Source organism: Anopheles funestus, chromosome 3RL, assembly GCF_943734845.2.
Source record: "Anopheles funestus chromosome 3RL, idAnoFuneDA-416_04, whole genome shotgun sequence".
Lineage (NCBI taxonomy): Eukaryota > Metazoa > Arthropoda > Insecta > Diptera > Culicidae > Anopheles > Anopheles funestus.
Genome location: NC_064599.1, coordinates 786,983 through 808,827, shown reverse-complemented (window position 1 = coordinate 808,827; position 21,845 = coordinate 786,983). Strand labels below are relative to the sequence as shown.

Below are 21,845 nucleotides of genomic sequence, written 5' to 3'. Positions count from 1 at the left end.
AGACGGTGCACGTATCGCAGGATGAATGAACGATGTAGCGAGCGTTTGGTCACCTGCAATGCCAAACAAACACAACACCGGTTTCTCCGCTGCTGATGGAGGGCCGGATGGGGCGCAAACAAGGGGAGGAGGGAGGAATGCGAGGGTTAAGTACAGTAACGCAGATAACGCAGCGGTGTCAATTGCGACGCTTTGGTCAGCACAACTGCCATCGGCACTGAACGCCCATACCATGACGCGAAGAGGCAGGTTCGTCGCTTTTGGCGTTGAAGTCTTTCGTTCGCTATCTGGCATCATTACTTACCACTTTTTATCTGGAGCAGTTTTATCGTTAAAAACAAATGTGTTGCGTGTGGGCGTCGAAGGAGAAGATCTTTCACTTTCGATTTCATTTCGTTATGAAGAAAATTACCATCGATCTCGAATCATTCAATTCATGATCGAACAGTTGAGCTTTTCGGAATAGACAACGATAGGTATGATCCATTGCCATTTGGAGCGAATTGGCTGTCGTCAGTTTTATGTAATCGGCAAGGCTTGCCACCAACGTTGAGTTTCAAGCGCCGGACGCACTCGGTCGCTTTACCAAGAACTCCAAACGCGTTGTTTTATTTGGTACTTAAGACGAAACCCACATGGCTTCTGCGACTCGAGTGTCATCGACAGTGCCACTGTCCGACACACCGAGCGGAAGGTCACAGCTTGATTGTGATTCTTTTTCTACTTCTTTTCGGTTGGTTGTTTTACGTTGGAAACCGTTTGTTGTGATATTTGTGCACTTTAAAAAAAGTGCTTTCTTGTGAATGTCCTCTCCCCGTCCTATGAAAGGGCAACGGACAAAAGATAGTTTCGAAGCGACAAATAATCGCCCGCGGCCACTCTATCCAAAGTAAATGTGATGAGGGGAGAGGGGAGATGGGGAGGAGGAGGAGGGGGGGCAGGGATAAGAGCAGCAGGTGGCCAGGATGGTAGGTAAAAGGGGAAAACGCACACGTGCATCAATCAATGCGACAGAGGAGGTTTTGCTCCAGTTTTGATTTTTTGTTTTTTTTTCTCTTCGTGCGCCTTCCCTTTCGGGGCGTGCAACGCTACTAACCACCTATTCGATAGGGAGGATTGCTAGAAAAGGAATGCCGAGCAATCAACTAAATAAAACGTAACGTAAGTCAAGGTACATCGGTAGGAAGGTGAATACATGATCGTGGCTGAATGATGACTACTACTTCGCTTGTGTGATCGAACAGGCTGGCAGTTCAATTGTTCCAATTCCCTGTTTCGGGTTGAAAGAAAGGAGAAAGAAAACTCCCGGGATAACGTGGTGGTACGCATTCCACGCGATTGCGTAATTCGATTTGCCACCAAAGGAGGCATAGATTGTGTCGCTCGCACCATGCGACATAAATTAAAGCCAAACTCAGCTCCTTCCACTGTACGGTTCGTCGTCATCATAGCGATCATGCGTGATAGTGTTACGCGCCACTTGTGGGGTACCCTTACCTGCTGTCGCTGGGTGTAAGATCACTCCACGCTGAGTACGATCGATTTCATTTCTTCTGAGCAAACAAAAACGCATACAAGAAAGGTGCACACGCGCGCGGGAAGCAACATTAACATCAAAGCGACACTGCTCATTGATGGAAGGAGAGATTATAAAAAAGGAAACTCCAATATTCGGCGAGATTGCAGAGCGATTAATTAGACGAACACACACCACTTTGAAAGAAAGACGAAAAAACAACAACGACCGATTGCGTGTGTTTGGTTTTCGTACGGGGGTTTTCTTCTTTTATTGTTACTGTTTCTTTTTAAACCATTCTATTGTTCCTGGTAAAGCGATTAAAATATGGAGGCCCGCGTTCGCTTCGTTCGTTTTTCTACGGACGGGTTTTTTTTCGGCATGGGAAAACAGAGCTGTGGTGCATTTATGGTACGCCCTGATTGTTTCGTCCGCTGTACAGCGCGCTCCACATGTCATCTACCTATTCGTTCGATTAGCTAAGAGAAGGTATTTTCTACAAGTCATATCCTACAAATCCCTTACTAGTTTCACCGGTTCCATCTGACGGTGGGAAATATCTATCCGCTCCTTACCTTCTTACTAATCTCTCTCTCTCTCTCTTTCTTTCTATTCCTCTCTCTGGAAGACACTAGCTTCCCATATTCACAAACGTCCTATGCATCGCCGTACGCCGTCGCAAACTGAAACAGCTGAATAAAACAAAACTCCAATAAAAGAAACGATAGACACTGGCATGGACTGGGTTCTGCATTATTTGCAGCATGGCAGCGTCGCGTTTTCCATTGTACACGGTATCAACATAAAATTCATCATTAAAAACCCGAAACAAACATTAACTTAAACAAAATGGATCTCGCTACGAGGGGGTTTAAAGAAGAAATAGACACAAAAATGAATAGTAAACACATATTATGTACAGTGTGAGATGGACGAATTTCGCTCGTCCGCAGCTCGTCACGTATGAGAGGAGTATTTAGTTGCGTTTGTTTTATGGTGAGCCTTCATCCTTCCTAAGTGACAGATTTTCGTGGAGGATACGTGGGAAAGAAACGGGAGTTACAGGATCGTAACTGTCACACTGTCCAGCTTATGCGGTATAAACTGAACATCTTAACATCTCCTCAGGACAAGAATGTTGTCGAGAAGGAAGTTATGCCATAATCGGTTTGCCTCCCACCGAAAAGACGAATATTTTGATCTATTGTAGTCCGAGGAGTTTTACTTCTTATCTTTGTTGTAATCGACAAACACTCGCACGACCTCCCCGGAGTACTTTCGTTGCGTTGGTGTAAAGTAAAGATCGGAAGAGTCCGGCATTGGTCGCTGCTGTTGCTGCTGCTGTTGATGTTGATGCTGAGACTGATGTGGATGTCCATTACCCGAATAATGGTTACCACTGTTGCGCGATTTGCCACGGCGGTCCTGCGTGTAATAGTCGCTTGTGGGTCGTGATTGCATTTCTTGATGATGTCGTTGTTGCATTTGCTGTTGCTGCTGCTGTTGATGCATAGGACGGGGCAACGAATACGCCCGGTCGGCATACGAGGATCGATCTCCGGTACGATCGTATCCGTGGCGCGGTTGTCCCGATGGGTACGGATATCCAGAGTTACCATTTCGGTGAGTAGGCATTCCGCCTCCGTCCGTACGATCGATCTCGTAGTACTGCGACTTGTTCGGCGAGTGCGACATCTGCAAGGTGGTCTGTTGACTGTTGCCATTGCTGTACCCACGGTCCGATGAACGTCCCTTGTGGTGTGTTTTGGATTCAGGTTCAAAATTGTCGAATGCGTAGTTAGTGTTTGAGGAGTAATCCTTCCATGCTGAGTTGGGGATCAACTGATCCTGTTAAAAGAAAAGCATATCGATATAGGGAGTGGATGAGACATCGATGACATAGATGAGAAACTGGTGAACCGGTGAACGTGTTTTATTTACCTTGAGTCGATTTGTTCTTCGCGTTTTAATGATTGTGCAAGTCGCTTGAACGATGGCAATAAATACCAGACCAGCAATGCATCCCAGAATCAGATACAATCGTACACCAGCCGGTAAAAGATCGTATTCCTCCTTGGGCGATGATGCTTGCCCTATAACATTACCCAAATATGCATCGAATCAGTGATCTGTTTTTTTAGACATCGCTGTATAGAACACAGATCACTTACCTTCTAGTTGAGTGAATTCCAGATAAGTGGGATCAACTGATAACGCACCCACCTTACCCGACGATAGATTGTTCACCATTAGATTGTGCAGGGTCAGTTCCAGTTTAGCCGGATCGTCAGCTAACGGGTTCTTAGTACCATCCTTCAGCTCCTTATCGACCAGAATATTCATCCGCACTACAACACTACCATCAGCGTCCCTAGTAAGTAAAAAGATACACATTAGCATAGAGGGCTTATTGCCATTTAAAATACTATCAGCATACATCTCAAACTCCTGCACATCCGTTCGATAAAAGCCGGGCACCTCGCGCAGCACGCCGTTGAACGTGTCTCTAACTGACCGCGCTAGATCACGATGCTCCGGTGTACCACTGGCCGGAACTTGGAAACCAGCTGCCAGATTCGTCAGCTTGATCGACGCTCCATAAGCGATACGGTCCGGTGCTGGTGTGGCAGGCACCGTTAGCAACTGCTCGAACTGTTTCGCGCACGATTTGATACAGACGCGTGTATCTGTCACAACCGGTACAGACGCGTGTTTACCGAGCTTTTTGTTAACCTCATTAAACAAACCACCCTCAATCGGGAACATCATGTATAGACAGCGGTCCTCCGCAAATGCCAGATCGCTTTCATCCCCAGTGATCCGCTTACGAGTGAAGTCTAGTACAGTTCGTCCGTTCTGGATAGCTCCAGAAGCATTGTACAAATCCTGTCGGTCGTCCAACTTTGGTGCCGAATAGCCATTGATCCAGGTGTCCATCAAGAATGGGCGCCCATTCATATCCACCCATCCGATAATTGCATCCGTTTGGGACATGCGCTGGTCATCGCTGAAACCTACACCTGTCCAGCTAGACGTATGCTTCGTCTCCAGATGGAAGTGTACCGCTTCACCTCGCGCCACCGTCTGCCAGCTGAGGAAGTACTCACAATTGGCCTGTTCGGGATCACATGTCCGCGGGTACTTGTAGAATCCGTGGCACTCATTGTCCAACTCATGTCCAACTGGTCCAGCTGGTACAATCACACCATCACCACTAGTGGCCGTTCCTTCCGGTGTTACTGTGACTCCCGCAGCTGACGTCGCGGCCGGCACCTTACGTTCCTCTTCGAGAAAGTTGATCTGCGTCACTCCACGCTGCATACGATGTCCATGGTACTTCAGCTCATCCGGCTGATAGAATTCACGCACCGATGCCATCTCCTTCTCTATGCCGGAGGGTGGCGAATGTACGTAAGCACCCGGTTCCTGTCCGCGTGCCCATATCACATGCATTAGATCATCCACAATCGAATGATCGGTTGGTTCGGCTGCAGTCAGTGGCCGACGGAACACAATAGTCGTGACACCGTCCCGCTCAAATCCTCCCGTTGCCGTTAGGTCCGATTTGCCACCCCAGAAAGAGTCCATCCGTGGCGTCGATCGATCACGGGTGTAATAATCCCAAACACGATGGTTGTCACCACGAGCCGTACCAATCACAATGTCGGTACAGTCCATCGGGTTAAAGTCGTGGCGAGGAGTATACGGATTAAGTTTCAGCTTCGGACCTGCTGCTGCCGTTGGTTTTGGTTTCGGTTTTGAAGTTGGCTCTGAGGCAGGCTCTGTTTTCGGTTCTGGTTCGGGTTCTGCGGCAGGGGTTGTGGCAGCAGCACGCTTTGATTTTTTCGAACTCTGACCCTGCGGCTCTGCAGTGGGTTCGGTAACACTCTCTGGTTCTGGTTCTCCAGTCGGTTCTGGTTCCGATTTGGGTTCTACAAAAATAATTGCATATTAGTTTAACCATGGTAAGAGACGAACCTGCTAATATAATCATCGTTACCTGGTTCTGCGCCAGGTTCTGCCCCTGGTTCTGGCTCTGGCTCTGCTTTAGATTCTAGAATTATATCACAATCAATGTGTCAATTTTATCTCCAATTCAATAAACACTCTTGTGTAATTACCTGGCTCGGACGAGGGTTCGGACGATGGTTCACTAACCGGTTCCGAGGTTGGTTCCGCACCTGGTTCAGGTTCACTTTTCGGCTCTAATTGGAGTAAGAAATGTAAAAATTAATATATTTATTTTCATATAAACTTACTTATAACTTAGTTTTCCAACCTGGTTCTGCGTTAGGTTCTGCTCCAGGTTCCGATGCAGGCTCAGGCTCTGACTTGGGCTCTAATATTTATCGATAAATAGACAAAAGATAAATTTAACAAAAAACATCCTTCAACATGCTTAAGTCCATGCCATGTTTTGACTCATTTGATGCACAATCGCTTTTCTTTACACTGCACTTCAGCAACAAATGAATCAATAAACAACAAACCCCGATGAGTTATGACGCTCATATGAGTTTGCTATTTGTACAAGGTTACGTTAAATTACTCTCAAGCACGTGGCCTTTCGACTACTTTTTAAATAAGTTGCCTATCGATAACGGTCGAAGTAAAACTTACCCGGCTCAGCGCCTGGTTCTGCACCCGGTTCTGCCGCTGGTTCTGCTCCCGGTTCCGGCTCAGAGTTGGGTTCTTGAAATAAACACAATTCAATCATTGTTGACTTATGAAGTAACAATCGATTTTTATATGCCTGGCTCAGATGTTGGTTTGCCCTGGTTCGTACCTGGCTCAGATGTTGGTTCGCTCGCCGGTTCCGGTTCGGCAACTCCAGCTTCCGATGGTGCAGCAGCTCCTGGTGCAGCGATTAGCGGGAAGTTCTTACATTCTGCGGTCAGTTTCCGTGGTCTCCAACCCAACGCTACCCAGGAAGTACCATTCACCTTGAGAATGACTTCTAGTTCACTTTGCTCTTTTAGCACACGCCAATAGACGTTTAGGTCCGGTGATAGTGTTTTCGCCTTGTACACTGAGTAGTCAATATCGGTTGACTTAATGGGCGATTCTAAGGCGAAGGTTGACAAGCATTAAACAATCATAAATCCATTCATTTGTTCAGCTTGAGTGCGTTGCATACTTACTCTTGTTACATCCCGGTCCAAACCAACCCAACCGACAGTAACATTGGCGACGTGGCAGTGCGGTTCCGCCCAAGTCCACGCAGGTACCCTGAATTCCACAATCCTGATTCGTAACACACTCATCCCAGAATTCACACCGTGGTCCGTAGTACTTACGATCACACTTACAACGTGCGATGAATTTCCCATGTCCGGAGCAGGTTTCGTGGTGTTCGCGTCTTGGAACGACATCCACGTCGGCGCACGACCAGAATCGGTAGTTACCGCCCCATTCGTCAGCCTGGCGGACCAACCGTAGTGTACAGTCTCGACAGGTGAAGTTCCTTGGAAGTGATACCTGGAACTGCTGAGCACTGTAAAGATAGTAACCGCCATTGAGCACAATCGTACCGAGGAAGGCAAGACCGATCACTCCATACTTACGTGGCATCATCACGCACAAAACGCTTTTCCTTGCTGCTTGGTGTTAGGTTCAGTACTGGTTTCTCCCTCGTATCAAGTATCTCCAGTCGGAAGCCACCCTGCAGGAAGAAACACACAGACAATGGATAAAATGCTATTTGCACACTCACTTCAATTGTTTTGCCTCAAAGTTGGAATGAAAGCCCATCTCTGGTAGTTATCGAAAAGTCAACTTCACACCCAAAAGATAAGCAATCGAGTGGTATGATTACGCTTATAAATAGCTGTTACGCAGGGAAATCGATTCTGTGTGGAGGGTCTTGGTTTTGCTGATAGTTTGTGATAAACGATGTCGTCCTTCGGAAGGATACGTACGTCTGCGGTGGTGCTAGTGCTTGCAGTAATTTGTCTTTGTACGCGTGACACAGTCGACGCGATAGAATGTTACAGCTGTGAGGATGAGAACTGTGTCCGTGTGTCCACGGCGGGTATTACGATCACCTGTGAGAATTCGAATGATCGCTGCTTCACCAGATACAACCCAACCAGCCGTAAGCGATCGCAGGAATGTCCTTCTTAAGTTCACACTGTAATGCCCATTTTTTGTTTAGTTTTGCCCATACAACGTGGATGTCTCAAGCAAACCGAGGTGGCTACGTGTACTGGGGACGATTGTGTCTTTTGCGACACGGCAGATCTATGCAATGAAGCTGGCAGTCCGAGGCATCAATGTGCCGTGTGCTCTTCACTTGTCGATTCGAACTGTCTGACTAATCCGGCCTCGCTGACTGCCGTACAGTGTCCCGCTCCATCCAACGTCGACTTGACGGCGGCACAGTGCTACAGTCGAGTGGTATTAAACGTCGTGCTACTTATATGGCTGTTATCATCATTTACAAATATTCGGTATCTTCCCTCTACAGATCGGTAGTGTTACCGAACGTGGTTGTATTACCGCTCAAGGTGATGTGGACGGTTGCACTGGATTGGATTGTGCCACTTGCACTGGAAACGGGTGCAATCGGAACGAGTTCCCCGCCAACAGAATCCAATGCGTTCAGTGTGATGATGCGGTCAGTTGCAATGAGGACGAAAGCTCCTCGGTCTATTGCGATGACGTGGAGGATGTGTGTGTCACCTTGCACAGAGCAAACGGTGTGTACCTTACCTAGATTTTAGCTGTTCATGTTCCTCTCTAATCTAGCGCGTAATTCAATCACAGGCAACGTCATGAAATCATGTAAAAATGCAATGCTGGCTGCAGACGCGGCTTACTGTCTAGCCAATCCGTCCCAGTGTAACTACTGTGGAAAGAAGCTCTGCAACGGTGTACCGTTTAGCGCTAGTGCCGTCACCAAAAGTTGCTATCAGTGCGATGGAGCCGACTGTCTTAAGTCGAGCGTTCATCTTGTCAGTTGTCAGCTCACGGATGAGGACTGTTACGGCATGTTTAGCGGATGTAAGTACGTGCAATCGTTACAGCAAACCAAAATGGTTACAATTCCTCAATTACTTCGATTTAGTTAATCCATCACGCCGTGGCTGTACGCAAGAGCTGACGAGAGCAGAGAAAGCTGCTTGCAATGAACCTGATTGCACTGTCTGCAGTGAGTCGGAATGCAATTTACAGTCCCGGGCCGATCACCGCTGTGGATACTGCTCCACCGTGAAAGATACTAACTGCATTGCCCCTGCCAGTGGTGCTCTTACCGTTGTGCAATGTCCAGCACCATCCACAGATGTTTCCGATGCACAATGCTACACCAAAATTGTACGTGAAAATAAGGAAAGCTGTCCTTGTCCTGGAAAGATCTGAGCCTCTAGTTTATATTTTGGTGCTATCTCAACAGGTTGGTGAATCAGTTACTGAGCGAGGATGCATTAGTGCCGCATCCGATCTACTTGGTTGTGCTGCAGACGGTCACAACTGTGCGACCTGTAACATCGAGAATGACGGAGAAGCTTGTAATGGTGACCTTTTCCCAACCGATCGTCGACGCTGTACAATTGGTACGACTGCTAATGCTTACTGTCCCAATCCATGGGATGATTGTGTACAGCTGCTACAGAGTGGAACACGCAAACGCACTTGCCGATCGTCCTTGAGTGAACTAGAACGCAACTTCTGTGCGAACAATACGAACCGTTGCCAATTCTGTTCTAGTGATAATTGTAACGCTGCGGAAGTTAACTTCAACTACATCGAATGTCTGTAAGTAGAAGGCTTTTGGGAAGGAACGGACATTCCACTTATCGAGCTTTGTATTCTTGCTTCAGTTCCTGTGACTCTGCGACGGATATCCGATGCGCCACGAATCCTATAGCATTGACAACCTATGAAAAGTGTGCCACGTGTGCTACGGCCGTTATAACGAGTGGAGAAAAGACAACCACACGCCGCGGATGTCTTGCCAGTCTTCCTGCAGATGTGTCGAACCAGTGTACTATTACAGCCGGTAGTTCTTGTCAACGTTGCACCAGTAACCGGTGCAATGTGGGCAATTTCCCATCGGATCGATTACAATGCTATCGGTGCGTGGATGCACCTTGTGTGTCACATCAAAACGTAAGACTCGAGTATTGTCCAGAGTATCGTGCCGGCGACCGTTGCCTGCTGGAATCGGATTCGAGCGGTCAATTACTTCGATTAGATTGTCGCAGCTCGTTAACAGACAGCGAATTGTCTGCATGTTCGGGACGTTGTCAAATGTGTAACACATCGGGCTGTAATGATCCAATGGCCTATAGCACTTCCGGCAGTTGTGTACAGTGTCGCAGCTCACTAAACTCACTCTGTCGCAGTGAAGCAACGCAAGTTGCACCGGAACCGTGCACCATTCCCGCGAACTCTCAGTGCTACAGCCGGCTGGTCGACGGTGTAACTGAACGCGGCTGTATGAGCGATCTGGCGTCAAGTGAGCAAAGTGCTTGCACACGTGGTGAGAACTGTCTCGTGTGTAATTCGCGCACCAACAACTGCAACACCGTACAATATCCTGTTGCACCACTCACCTGTTTCCAGTGTGATTCACGCACTGACGGCGAAAGCTGTACGATTGCCCAGACAGGCACAGCTCCCGAATGTTCGACATACGACACTGCCAACAAGTGCTACACGATCGTGCAGTCAAACGGCGACACTGTGCGGAAGTGTTCGACGTTGGCACGCGAGCTAGTGTGTGGTACGGCGAGCGGTTGTGAGGTTTGTCTCTTCCGTGGATGCAATATGAAGGCCAACTCGGCCATCGGCACTATAGAGCCACCCGTACGAACGACAACACCGGGGCCCACTAACGGCGGAAGTACAATATTTGGTAGCTACACTGTAAACATTGTTATATTGCTGGGAGTTCGGCTCATTTGGACACATTAGTATAGTTCACGTAGCGATGTAGATAACAGTTTTGCCGTGATAGTTAAAATAAGATTCACAAAAATATGTGCCAGCCAAAAAATTAAAAACTTCAGTGTTCTATTTCTACTACCAACAAATCATAGCTAAAAATAATATCCATCGTACTATGGGTTCATTTAATATCACGGGACGTAAAAATAGACCAGTTTCGTAATGCTTGATCATTTAATTTGGATAAAAAGGAAAACTGTTACGAAGCCACAGCGCTGTTCCAATACCAATTTCCAATCGATCGATAATTGGATTTGAACGCCAACATGAAAACCTCGCCGGTGCTAAAGCCGATGCTGCATAACACGGTCGTGATAATTACGTATATGATCACACACCTAACATGCGGAGTGCGTTCGGGGATACAAATCGTAACGTACTGTTAGGAAAACTATTTTAAAACGTCAGTTTTTACGCCTGGGTTTGAATGAAAGTTGTTAACTGTTTGGTCCCACAAACGCTCAAATTAATGGTGGCAAGGTGTGAACTCAGGTTATGCTTAAACTTGCTTTCAACTCTCAAATCATCCCTAACGGTACGAATGTTCAGCTGTAATGGTTGATGTAAATATTTTATACTATTACGAGAAACAATGCGAGTCAACCGTGAAGTAAATAACGACGAACGTAGAAGACTTTGAAGAATTGGGACACTATTTCTAGCAACCATTCTGACTCTGTTGTTGCGTCTCTATCGCTCCTGTCAATGACATTTAACGGGCCGGTCACAACAGCGCAGAAGAACCGTAACGAAAACCGTAACGCCACTAAATCGCGGGAGAAAGGTTCTGACGGAAATATATTGCACCAGTAAAACAGACACTAATTGCCGGTACCCGAAATAATTCCGGAACTGGTGCTGGGAGTCGTATCGAATCGGATTTTGTGGGGAGAAATTAAGGTACCAAGCGTTATGGGGCAGTTTGTCTCAAGATTTGAACCCGTTAACCGGTGAGATAAAACCACCCTGGGAAGACACCAAAGTGCAAGCTGAAATTTAACCTTTTCCCGAGCTACTGCTGAACCTGACCCTGATAGTTGTGTGACTTGTGCAACACAACAGCTCGAGTATGAAATCTTTGGAATTTGGTTTTGTAATTCGTTGAAGACCAATTTAAAACAGTGTTTAGCGATCCCACCAACACGATAAGCCATTTGTTACTTACCCGATGCGGATAGGCAAGATGCCACGAAACGTTGAAGGTGCTACCCTCGATGAACGAAGTTTTCAATGAACCTGAAACGGAAACCAAGACGGGAGACAGAAAGATGAGTAATCGTGTGCAACATAATGGCGTATAAAGAAAATCCCTCTACTATGTACCCCTTGCCATTCATACTTCACCAATGTTGTTGTGGTGGAGACGATCACGAGCGGCTGGAACTGTATTTTTCAACACCAATGCTATTGTTTTACCATGAACCGTGTCTTTCTCTTGTTCTCTGCGGAAGTGATCTATCGCCATGATTCATGCTGCCGTGAAGGCACAAATAATTTGCATCACCGAACCGATGTGAAGGAAAACTTGAAATTCAAAGCACACCATCGCAGCGCTAGTAGTCCACATTGGCGAGGTTCGATTGCACAAGACGCCGACGCGCCCGATCGAACCAGAAAGCGAGCTCAGAATGCACAGGCAAATGATTCCATTAGGAATGCAAAGGAACTGCAATTGGGAATGATGCATTGTTGCGCACTTTTTGGAATTTATAATCAACCTCAACTAGATGGGGACGCGGGCGATTTCAGCTGATCGTGTAGGTGTGTTCCATCTTTCCATGGATGGGTATTGGTTGCCAAAACACTTCGTTCATTCCCGAAGCACTTAAACATCTTAAGATTCTTTAACATTCCACCTCCAACATTAAACACCAGAGGCATAGAAGAATCACACCTCGAGAGAGCAATTATGCTTAGGTCCCCCTTGACCGCTACCAATCAATTACGATGATGTTTACGGACGGCAGTACTTGGTCAGATGAAGGTTGTCAGCATAACAATGACTCCCACTTTATGTGACCTCCAAACGGAAGCACGTGGGTGAGCTTGGATAGGTGGGTTGGTTGGTGGTAGCGTGCAATAGCAATTACTATTCGCCTATTAATTCAATGCCGGAACGTGCACTTTGCGAAGGTGAACTCATTTATTGACAAAGCGTCAGCGGAAGCTGACCTACTGAGGAGTGCACTACTAAGCGTGGTACTTAAAACATACTGTTCTGAAGAGGGTATTGCAGTTGGTATGGAGCAGCCTACAAGTAGCTGCAGCGTAATCATTTTTATGACACTCACTCATAATAATTCAATTGACGGTAATTTCCTGATGACATTTCCCTTTCTTCTTGTACACATGTTTAATCTTTGCTCACGTTGCGCCTAACGCATATTAGACGTTTCGATTCGGTTTTCATTTGAAAACATTTTCCTAGCCGCGCGTATTTGTGGTTTGTTTTATATCGCACATTTTCCGCATCATTTTATTTCGTTTCAACGGTGAATTAATTCGTACGAGCAATCAAGTGCGGTGTCGAAATGGACTCGCACATTATCAAGTTGTTATTGTTGGAGAGATAAAATAAACAATCTGGTCCTACGCTGTGCATTCGTTACCTCATCTAGTTACGGTGCCACGCTGGTGAGGAAAAGTAAACCAAGCATAATGATGGGTAATGGGTAGAGGTGATCAAAACAAACACGACCGCAAATTATGAGCCTACACGAAATGATGAAGCCGAGAACTGGTTCGAGTGGCATGAATCAACCACGATTGAAGGTCAGTCGGACAGTCGTGGTAAGGATCGCCCGCGTAGAAACGGGGATGATTGCATGGAACTTAAATCTTCCCGGGGCATCAGAAACCGTGGATCGTCTTCGGACGGATGGATGGCGAGAGAATGGATCTGACAGTACGACGGGCCGGCAGTTGTTTAGCTTCTCTTTCTTTTTCGTTCACCCGCTTTTTTGCGTACTTTGCTGTTGAACGGAACGGTGAAGATCCGTCAAGCGATGATTTATGATCGGTTTAATCGGAACCCCCGTCCCGGAACGAGAAAACTTGTTGGACGATGGAGAATGTTGATTGACTACAAACGGTTGCTTGTCGGTGTTGATTATTTGTGGGCTACACAATTTTTTTGTTTGATTATGATTCGTTTACTTATGGCATATTTTGTTTTGAATAAAAGCTTCCTTAGCAGATGCTACTTTTAATTCCTATTAATAGTCTCTGACACATACACACATCAAATAGCATATTAAAGCCCACTTTATATTGTACTTTATGATTGAATCGTTTGAATCTATCATAGCTCTCCCGGTAAACCTTCAATGGCCTTCTAAACTGTCAATCTTTGCTGGTGGTATTTTTCTAGCTAGTAAGTTCTATCAGCGAATTTGTTAGAATGCCATTCATTTTGTTTGTGTCACACCTACTATACATTAGGCAGCAAATAGTGTTATGGATTCAAAGTGTACCGTGACCGATGAACAAACGTTTCTTTCTATGCCTTTCTGTTACTTTTCCTCTCTTACTACTGCATAGCCCTCCTAGAATATCGGCAGATCGTTCACCAACGCAGTCTCGAGTCTCGACTGAAATCTTTTACATTACCAATCAAATTCAACCAACCCACTCACACGCATTTGCAATACCACAAAGCGCATTTATTGGCTCCCCTCTTTCGGGCAATCACATTGGATACCAATCACTACATTCGATCTTGCATTCCAAACCGTTGGTTTGTGTACCTGTACACAAACGCCACCAGTACAACCGCACACCGCTTCGGAACGCGAGGAACTCCTTTGGCCTTCAACTCTACCGTACCTGTGCGTCGTAGGTTGATACATTTAACATTTTGGCGCGCCAAATGAAGTCGTCGTCCGGCTGTTGAAGACAGTTCCTCAGATCGTATATATTTTTAAAACTTCACATGCAACATGATCGTGCCTGACATACGCGTACCGAGTGCCGAGCATTGCTGTATACGAAATAATTTCACGATCGTAAAACAAAAAACCGCACACACATTGCTGATGCACATCTACCCTCCATCCATATCAATTGAGTGCAGATGTTTGTCTTCTGTTTAAACCATTACCGAGCACGAGGTGCTTTGCGAGTAAATGTTATCGAAAGTGGAAGCACGCACTGTGCATAAAAACAATGGATTCTCATTCGCCCGCATGTATGACCTTGGTGAAATTCGGGCAAACGGTCATTAAATGCGTTCACCATCAATTGAATCGTTGGAAATGGACTGCTGCCACCAAAGCACCACTCGAAAGCTCGTCAGTTCTCATCATCTTACCCGAAAAGTTGTTTGAAGTTTGATGTGATTCGATAAACGAAAGACTTCAACGCTCTAGCCCGTAGAAGGACACGAACCCCGTCGCAGAAACGCACTCTCTTGGAAGTTCATGATTCTTGACCCCGTTTGTGATCGCTTGCCACGGGATTTGATCGTAAGGCAGCGTCTTGTGTCGCTGCTGCCAGCGCTTAGCGCTTAGCGAGCGGAAGATCGAGTGAATGGAATGTGACGCTAGCGGGCGCTTTTCGTTGAATCATAAAGTGTTGTAACGCAATTCGTTCGCATCATAAATCACCACCATTCCGTCGTTTTTTCTGTTCAATCAGCAGCTTGTGCCGATGATGAGATGGGGGAAAAAACAAAACAGATGAATGCATCACTAAACCCTTCCAAGCATTCCTAGCCGTCCATCCATCGATCGTTTGGCAGAGAAGCAGCAACAGCAGTAGCGGAAAAAAGAAAGTTTCCTTAATGAGTTGCAGCGTGTCGGAGAAAATGGAAAATTTAAAACGACATCATTTACCCGCACACCACCCATGGCCAGACAAGCGAAGATATTTTCTTATACAAAGTCACCAAAAAAAAGTCTTATAATTACCTCCCGAACACTCTTGTCGCGGGGACTGGAAAATAAATGATTACGAAATATAATTGAGCTCGTCATGAATTCGAACCAAAACGGCGGTGTACGTGAGCGTCTAGAGACGATACGGACCGAGTGCAGGTTAACCGTGGAATGTATGAAGGAGTTCACGGGGGTTTAAATATTCCAGGGCAACACTAATCAGATAACGGGTCTGTGTGCACCCGCTAAACCTTTTATCGCATGGCAAAGCTACAACGGGCGCTCGCACTCAAAACAGGGTCTGTCTAATGAACAACGAATGCAGGCAGGCTGCACCCACTTTGTGACCGCAATTGGTCGAAGTCAGCTGCTTCGGTGCAGCAGGTAGGTGCAGACCGGTTGCACTTAATAGGTCACGGTGCAAATTGTCGGTGCTTTGCCGTGCTTTTTGTGCCGATCGAACTAAAAAATCATGCCCCGTGAGTTTATCTAAAGCTTCCGTGTCTGGGCGAGAAGATTTCCTAGATGAAACGATTTAATGCGCACAATTGAGAGACACGCAGGCTTAAATTACAGATATCCGTTTCGAAAATCATCATCATCACCGATTTCCTTCTGGCGGAACTCGGCCAGATCTTCAACCTGTTTAAAAACCCCACCGTATCTAATCCCCCCAAAGTTGGGGCGAGCCATACGAAAGTAGCCCACGGTGTCACGCGAACCCACCAGGAGGACGCATCGAAGCGGTCAAACCACTCTCACCGTGCATGAAGTTATATTTGCATATCGACTTTCGGCCTCGATCAGAGACGTGGTGAAAAGTATGCGTTAGAAATGGAATGTCTTTTCGGAAGGAAAGTAAAGCCATCTTGCAACGTCTGCGAAAAGCATCAATTTGGAACCGAGCTCCAAACGCAAGTGTGTACAATTAATCCCACGGATGGTTGTCATTGGCTACGGCCGACGCAAACGATTTTAAATCTCAACCCGGAGGAAACGGAATCGTCCATTGACCCTGTCAAATGCCTCTTTGCTGGCAATACGCTATGGCCTTGTGGGTATCGGAAGGAAATCACTTTCTCAACTTCATCTTTCTTCTTCTCTTTTTCAGCTGAGATTAGTGCGGCCACAGCTTCAACCGACGAGAAATGATATTCACTTTTAAGGTCGCTTAACTGGTGTAGCTTACCTTTCGGCATTCCGCATGGCGGTTTCGTGCGCGAGTTGTCCAGAAAGTCCAAATCATACTTGCGAGCGGGCGGAAACGTTAGTGCGACATGTGCTTCCGCCTCGAGGTGTAGAAGCGGCAACAGCAGAAGTACCATTAATCTGGCCAACCCGGGCAAACCGGGTCCCGGGCCGACACCGCGCGCCATCTTGTATTTGTTTACGATCGTTTAGCGACTCACTTTAATATCTTTCACCACAAATTGTGTATGCTTTCCGTATAGGTTTTTTTTTTTTAAAAAAGGACTTCACTTTCACAACACCTGTTGACAACTGCTCCCAAATATGCGCACACAAACCTACGCAAAATTACGCTGCTTCTCGCACACCCATAGGACGTGTAAAATTATGACCACTTTTACTTTTGACACTCACGAAACACGGAATTGTGTATGCTAACTGCGCCCGCGTACCGATCAACAACCACAAATCATCCAAACGAACAAATCGATTGATGACCGATCGTGAAGCAAATGGTCGCGTTGCGTTGTGTTGTTATGTTGGTTTCGCACGCACCGATTGAAATAGAAATTCACTTTACCTGCACCGGCACGTGAACTGCTTTCGACGAGGAATGATGTCGAAAAAATCGATCACTATCGCGAGAAGTCAACCGCCGGAGGGGATACGCGCACCAACACCAGCCGGCTGGTCTGGTTGGCTAATTTGCGATTGCTTTGTTTGGACGTGAAGTGTTGCTTCACGGTAAATGCGGTGTAGAATGCACTTTCAAGCCACAATGCACTAGATCAAACACGGCGCAGTATTGCTGTTGCTGTGGCTGGACGAAGAAATTTCGACGAAACTTCAAAGAAGCCTTCCGTTTGTGCAACCACACGTCGGCAGCAGTTTTGCAGTCCAGCTGCCGCCCATCTGCCGAGAAAGGTAGACGGTTCACCGTTTGCAGCTGCAGCAACGTCGGATCAGCACCATCCGACACTAGACGCCACCGGTGTGCATGTGATCTGTGGTGAATGAGACGGGAAAGAAAGAGAGATTAGCGTAAGCGCAACAATGATGAACAAAGAATGGGGAAATCGAGCGAACGGAAAATGTAAATTCATGACACGAACGAAAGAGTGCAACGCGCGGTGCATAAGTACACGCGACAAGCCCGGCAAGTTCATTGTATTCCGTGGCAGGATTCGTGCACCATGTTTTTTTTTCACCATCGGCAGTAGATTGTTTTGGTTTGATTTTCGATTTTGCCGAAGGATGTGTATGATGAAGATGGTGATGATGATGATGGTAATGTCTTTCGCTTCACTTTCCATCTTTCGTCCGAATGCACAGTTTCGGGTTAAGGATGGAAAGTTTCACACTCTACCAGACCGAAACGTGATTGAGCAGATGCAATTCAAATATTCCAATCAAATTTCCATTTCAAACGCACACACGAACGAACGGAAATTATTTATCAAATGCCGAAAAGCACATTGACAGTTGCCACATCCGTTTTTGCACTATCATTCACGCGCCCTATCACAAGTAGGGTTCCGGCTCCCAAACACTTTGTACGGTACGTGTATAACGTTTCGGTTAGAAGCATCATTTACTGAAATAGGAGAAGCAAACATTCCATCAGACCTGTCGACCGATTTTACCGGTCACGTGTCGATGCGGTAAAATACGATCGCGTACGTATCAGTCAGCATCACGGCCACAGTCTGGTCAGGTGCTCTACCGGAACTTGTGTAGCAGTAGCATTGCGATTCGCTTAATGATTGCATTTTCCATTTTTAGGCTGCAGCTCACGTCATCGCAGTGGAAGGAAAGCAAAAAAAATATGCCACTTTCAAACAAACGAACGTTCATCGTGAATCTGAACGGCTCACATGACGCTCTGGCCTCTCACCTCGCACTACCTTCGCGCCATTAGAACCTCACTTCGGTTAACGTATTTTTTTTCCTTCTTCTGGGAGCTTGTCATCTCCGTCTCGTCGAGATCGCGGGAGCTGACAACCCGCTTGAAGGTAATCAAGTTTGAAGCAGGTGCGCGCACACTGTGTGTTGCAATGTCGTGCGTTCTGTCGTGCACGGGGTCACTTCCATCATCTGATCATCGTTGCGCCATGTTTGATGTGAAGCTTTAGCTGTTAATTAAATTTGGTGAACTAACAAAAAGTACTTCGTTGTACAAATAGAGGGTGCCAAAATGGGGCGAACGGTGTTCGTTTTTTTTTTAAATTAAATTTTAAAGAAGCTCTCCCGTTTATGGGATGTGCGAAGATCATGCATTTAAGCTGATCAAAACATGGGGGTAACTAATTAGGAACGTAGGGAAAGTGAACTTCCAACCTGGCCAGTCTGCCATTGCTAACTAATGAGAGCCGGAAGACGCGTGTATTGCGTAACGCGGTGAAAAACGAACATTACGTTATTTTTCCGTAATAGGAAAATCTGGGAAAGCAGGTGGCCGTTTCATTCGGAAAGCTATTTTTAACCGTAGTGAAAGTGAGGGAGATAATTCGAAAAATAGATAGCGCCGTCTCAAGGTCGATGGAATTCATGACGTTGTTAAAATGCCAGAATAGATGTGTAATGATTATATCAATTAGATTTCACAGGAATTCAATTTAATTACAGAATTTAAAGAAAACAAAGGCTACCTTGTGAACTTGACAATTTTTAAACAAATTGAACTCATTTTAATCGTAACAAGATTTATATCCACAGAGCTTTAGAAAAGCTACAAAACGTACAGCTTTGTTGGATCAAAATGCTACTCACATCTCGCAATAACAAACCAATAAAAGCAAGCAGATAAATTCCGTTTGCAATAGTCCGCATTCAACGTATTAACGTTTTGCGTTTGAGAGACTCTATCTACTCTATGCCTTTAGCATTAGAATCACGATCGCGCTCGTATTAGACCGCAAACAAACAGTGCAAAGCGAAAGAGAAACCAATCAGAACCTGCGCCAGTCCGATCGGCCAGAAGGCGTTCAAGGCTGCGCAGTTGTCATTTTTCTCGCATTGGAGTTTTTTTCTTTTCTTTAATTACGTGATCTTGGCTCTTGTTCTAACAGTTCTCCCACCGTTGAGAAATTCCACACGTTGTTCTTTAGGAGCGGTGAGCGCACAGGTTTAAGGCTTGTCCTTTGGGAACGATGGCAGAAGCACTGGCAACGGGCGTTGGGGGTCGATTTACAGCGGGAATGTGAACGAAACTGCACAAAAACAGGCTTTCGCGCACCGTCAACCAAACCTGTCTCGATGTGTTGTGGCTCATTAGAATATTAATATTTATTTAGGAGAGACGGTAGATGGACCAGTGGAATAACAACAAAACGGGGACGATTGGAAAAAAGGGGGTGGTTTTCATAGAACTCCACCGGCCGGCCGGATTAACCGGTCATCGTTTGGCTTTTTTTTGTGAAAGTTTTGCACCATCTACACCTCAACCTGGCTATAGCGTTGGACAGGAATTTTATTCGAAGTTTTTTTTTCTTCTCTCCATCACACTCTCCAAACTGTCCAACAACAGCAACAACAGACCAGAAGAAACAGGTTTCCCATCGAGCCAAAAATAAAGAGGAAAATAGGGAAGGTTTTCGGGGGGGGGGGGGTTTTCGAACGCCACCAAAAATAACAACTGCGCCAACTGAGAGAAACTGGTCGTTCGTTCAAGTCACCAAAGGAACGGAGCTGCCGGTGCGGTAAAGTGACATCTTTGAGATTGCAGGGACTGTAAGCCACTTTCACCACTGCCAAGGGTGCATCACCTCATACCAATCAGCGGGATTGTTAAAGTAATCGTCCGTCCAAAAATTCAGCCAGTTTCAGCATTTGAGACATATAGGTGTCCCAAAAACCGAAGCAACCTTTTGGTGGACGATCGCGGAAGCACTTAAAGCAACGAAATACGACCACGTAATCCGCGCGTGTTTGTGTGTGATGTTGTGTTCGCATGTGATGCATCCATCCGTATGTACAAGATGCGCTTATGCTCCTCTTCATCCCATTATGCTACTTCATCCAAAGCCGATGGATGCGAACCGTTTCGAATTGTACATACGAGATTGGAGAGTTCGTTTGCTTCTTCAGATGCTTATTCCACTTCACAGACAGTACACAGGCAGACTGCTATGTTCAGGCTTTTATCATTCATTTTTTGCCGCTGCTCTGTTCACCTTTAAAGCAACACGCGGGGCTGCATGTATAAATCGTGTTTTCGTGCTGGAAATGTACACAAGAGAGATCGTAACCATCGCACCATCATGCCATCATCTTCTTGATGATCGTGAGGCCACACAAGCTGGGCTTCGGTTTGCCAACCGAGGTATTCACCAACGTCGTCTTCGTCGTCACATTAAAAATATCGATGATGTAACGATCGATGAATTTCGCACATGCCACAACAGCACATGCCTCACTACCACTTGCGCGTGCAACGGCCACCAATGCATCTGTTCTGCAGCACCGACTAAGCGACGAACCTTTTTTGATTCACGTGCTGCTAATATTCAACACAATCACACCAGCAAATGATTGGGCCTAGATCGATTTCGGTGTTAATTGCCGTTGAAATGCACCTGTCTGTTGAACCAGTCTCTGTCTGTTGAAAGGATTTAACGATACAGCTCACGCACGCGCTATAAGCGATCATTTTAAATCCGCTGTCACAAGCGCGCCACTCTTTCACGGCATTCCTAAGGGTGAATTGGACGGAGTGTTCCTTTTTTTTACACACCAAAGCGCGCGTACGGGTAGGCACTCTTTGTCGATGGGAACTGGATCCCTGTACATACCATCGCTAACAGACTATCCGAACCAAACAGCAAGCACCAAGCCACACTAACTAACACAAACCCGAACACACAGTTGCGCGCACTTCACGACCTGGGAGATGCTGCTGCTCTCAAGTGTTTGGTCAACAGATCGGTGATCGTAATCACCTGAAGCCTCAACTGTGTTGATGCCTTGCTTTTTTTTCTTCTTGTGTCGTTTCATTTTCCGGGAGCAAAAATATTCAACCAAATTACCTGTAGCTAACCGCTGATGGACGGACGAGACGACTCCAACTCACTTCGTGTCGAGTGGGATTTTGAAGGTCTGAATGCGTCTGCGCTGTTTCGTTGCGACTGGAACGCGTGTAGGGGTGGGATTGACCGCCCGCTGTTGATTTCAACCGCTTCCCACGAAAAGACGCAGCACAACAACGTACACTGTCGACGGTAAGAAAGCTCGGTTGGAAATGATGATCATGATACCGAGACGACATAGACACAGCATACTCGCAACGGAACTTGTGTTGTAAGCACTATGGGAGCGAAAGA

The 21,845-nt window shown here is 46.3% G+C and overlaps 2 protein-coding genes across 2 annotated transcripts; one reads left to right on the top strand and one right to left on the bottom strand.

Moving 5' to 3' along the window:
* Positions 1-1,757: 1,757 nt before the first annotated feature.
* Positions 1,758-21,750, bottom strand: LOC125768680 (uncharacterized). The gene is made up of 14 exons (XM_049436690.1): positions 21,552-21,750; positions 16,529-17,531; positions 11,631-11,701; positions 7,081-7,178; positions 6,658-7,010; positions 6,303-6,581; positions 6,137-6,208; positions 5,796-5,855; positions 5,638-5,721; positions 5,517-5,570; positions 3,954-5,448; positions 3,688-3,887; positions 3,458-3,609; positions 1,758-3,364 (listed from the first exon to the last, which is right to left on the bottom strand). Exons 2-14 carry the CDS (start codon positions 16,713-16,715, stop codon positions 2,738-2,740), a joined length of 3,732 nt encoding a protein of 1,243 aa, XP_049292647.1. The 5' UTR covers positions 16,716-17,531; positions 21,552-21,750; the 3' UTR covers positions 1,758-2,737.
* LOC125768682 (uncharacterized) lies at positions 7,344-10,521 on the top strand. Its single transcript, XM_049436693.1, has 7 exons — positions 7,344-7,610; positions 7,671-7,912; positions 7,983-8,214; positions 8,282-8,518; positions 8,583-8,830; positions 8,910-9,271; positions 9,337-10,521. Exons 1-7 carry the CDS (start codon positions 7,409-7,411, stop codon positions 10,430-10,432), a joined length of 2,619 nt encoding a protein of 872 aa, XP_049292650.1. The 5' UTR covers positions 7,344-7,408; the 3' UTR covers positions 10,433-10,521.
* Positions 21,751-21,845: the final 95 nt, after the last annotated feature.

Bases quoted from the DNA above. Each gene is read 5' to 3' on its own strand.
- LOC125768682 (XM_049436693.1), top strand. From the start codon at position 7,409: ATGTCGTCCTTCGGAAGGATACGTACGTCTGCGGTGGTGCTAGTGCTT. The intron at 7,611-7,670 runs GTAAGCGATCGC...TTTTTTGTTTAG, and splicing joins CAGATACAACCCAACCAGCC to TTTTGCCCATACAACGTGGA. The intron at 8,215-8,281 runs GTGTGTACCTTA...ATTCAATCACAG, and splicing joins CACCTTGCACAGAGCAAACG to GCAACGTCATGAAATCATGT.
- LOC125768680 (XM_049436690.1), bottom strand. From the start codon at position 16,715: ATGGCGCGCGGTGTCGGCCCGGGACCCGGTTTGCCCGGGTTGGCCAGA. The intron at 5,449-5,516 runs GTAACGATGATT...TTATTTTTGTAG, and splicing joins AGAACCTGGCGCAGAACCAG to AACCCAAATCGGAACCAGAA. The intron at 3,888-3,953 runs GTATGCTGATAG...TTTACTTACTAG, and splicing joins GATGTGCAGGAGTTTGAGAT to GGACGCTGATGGTAGTGTTG.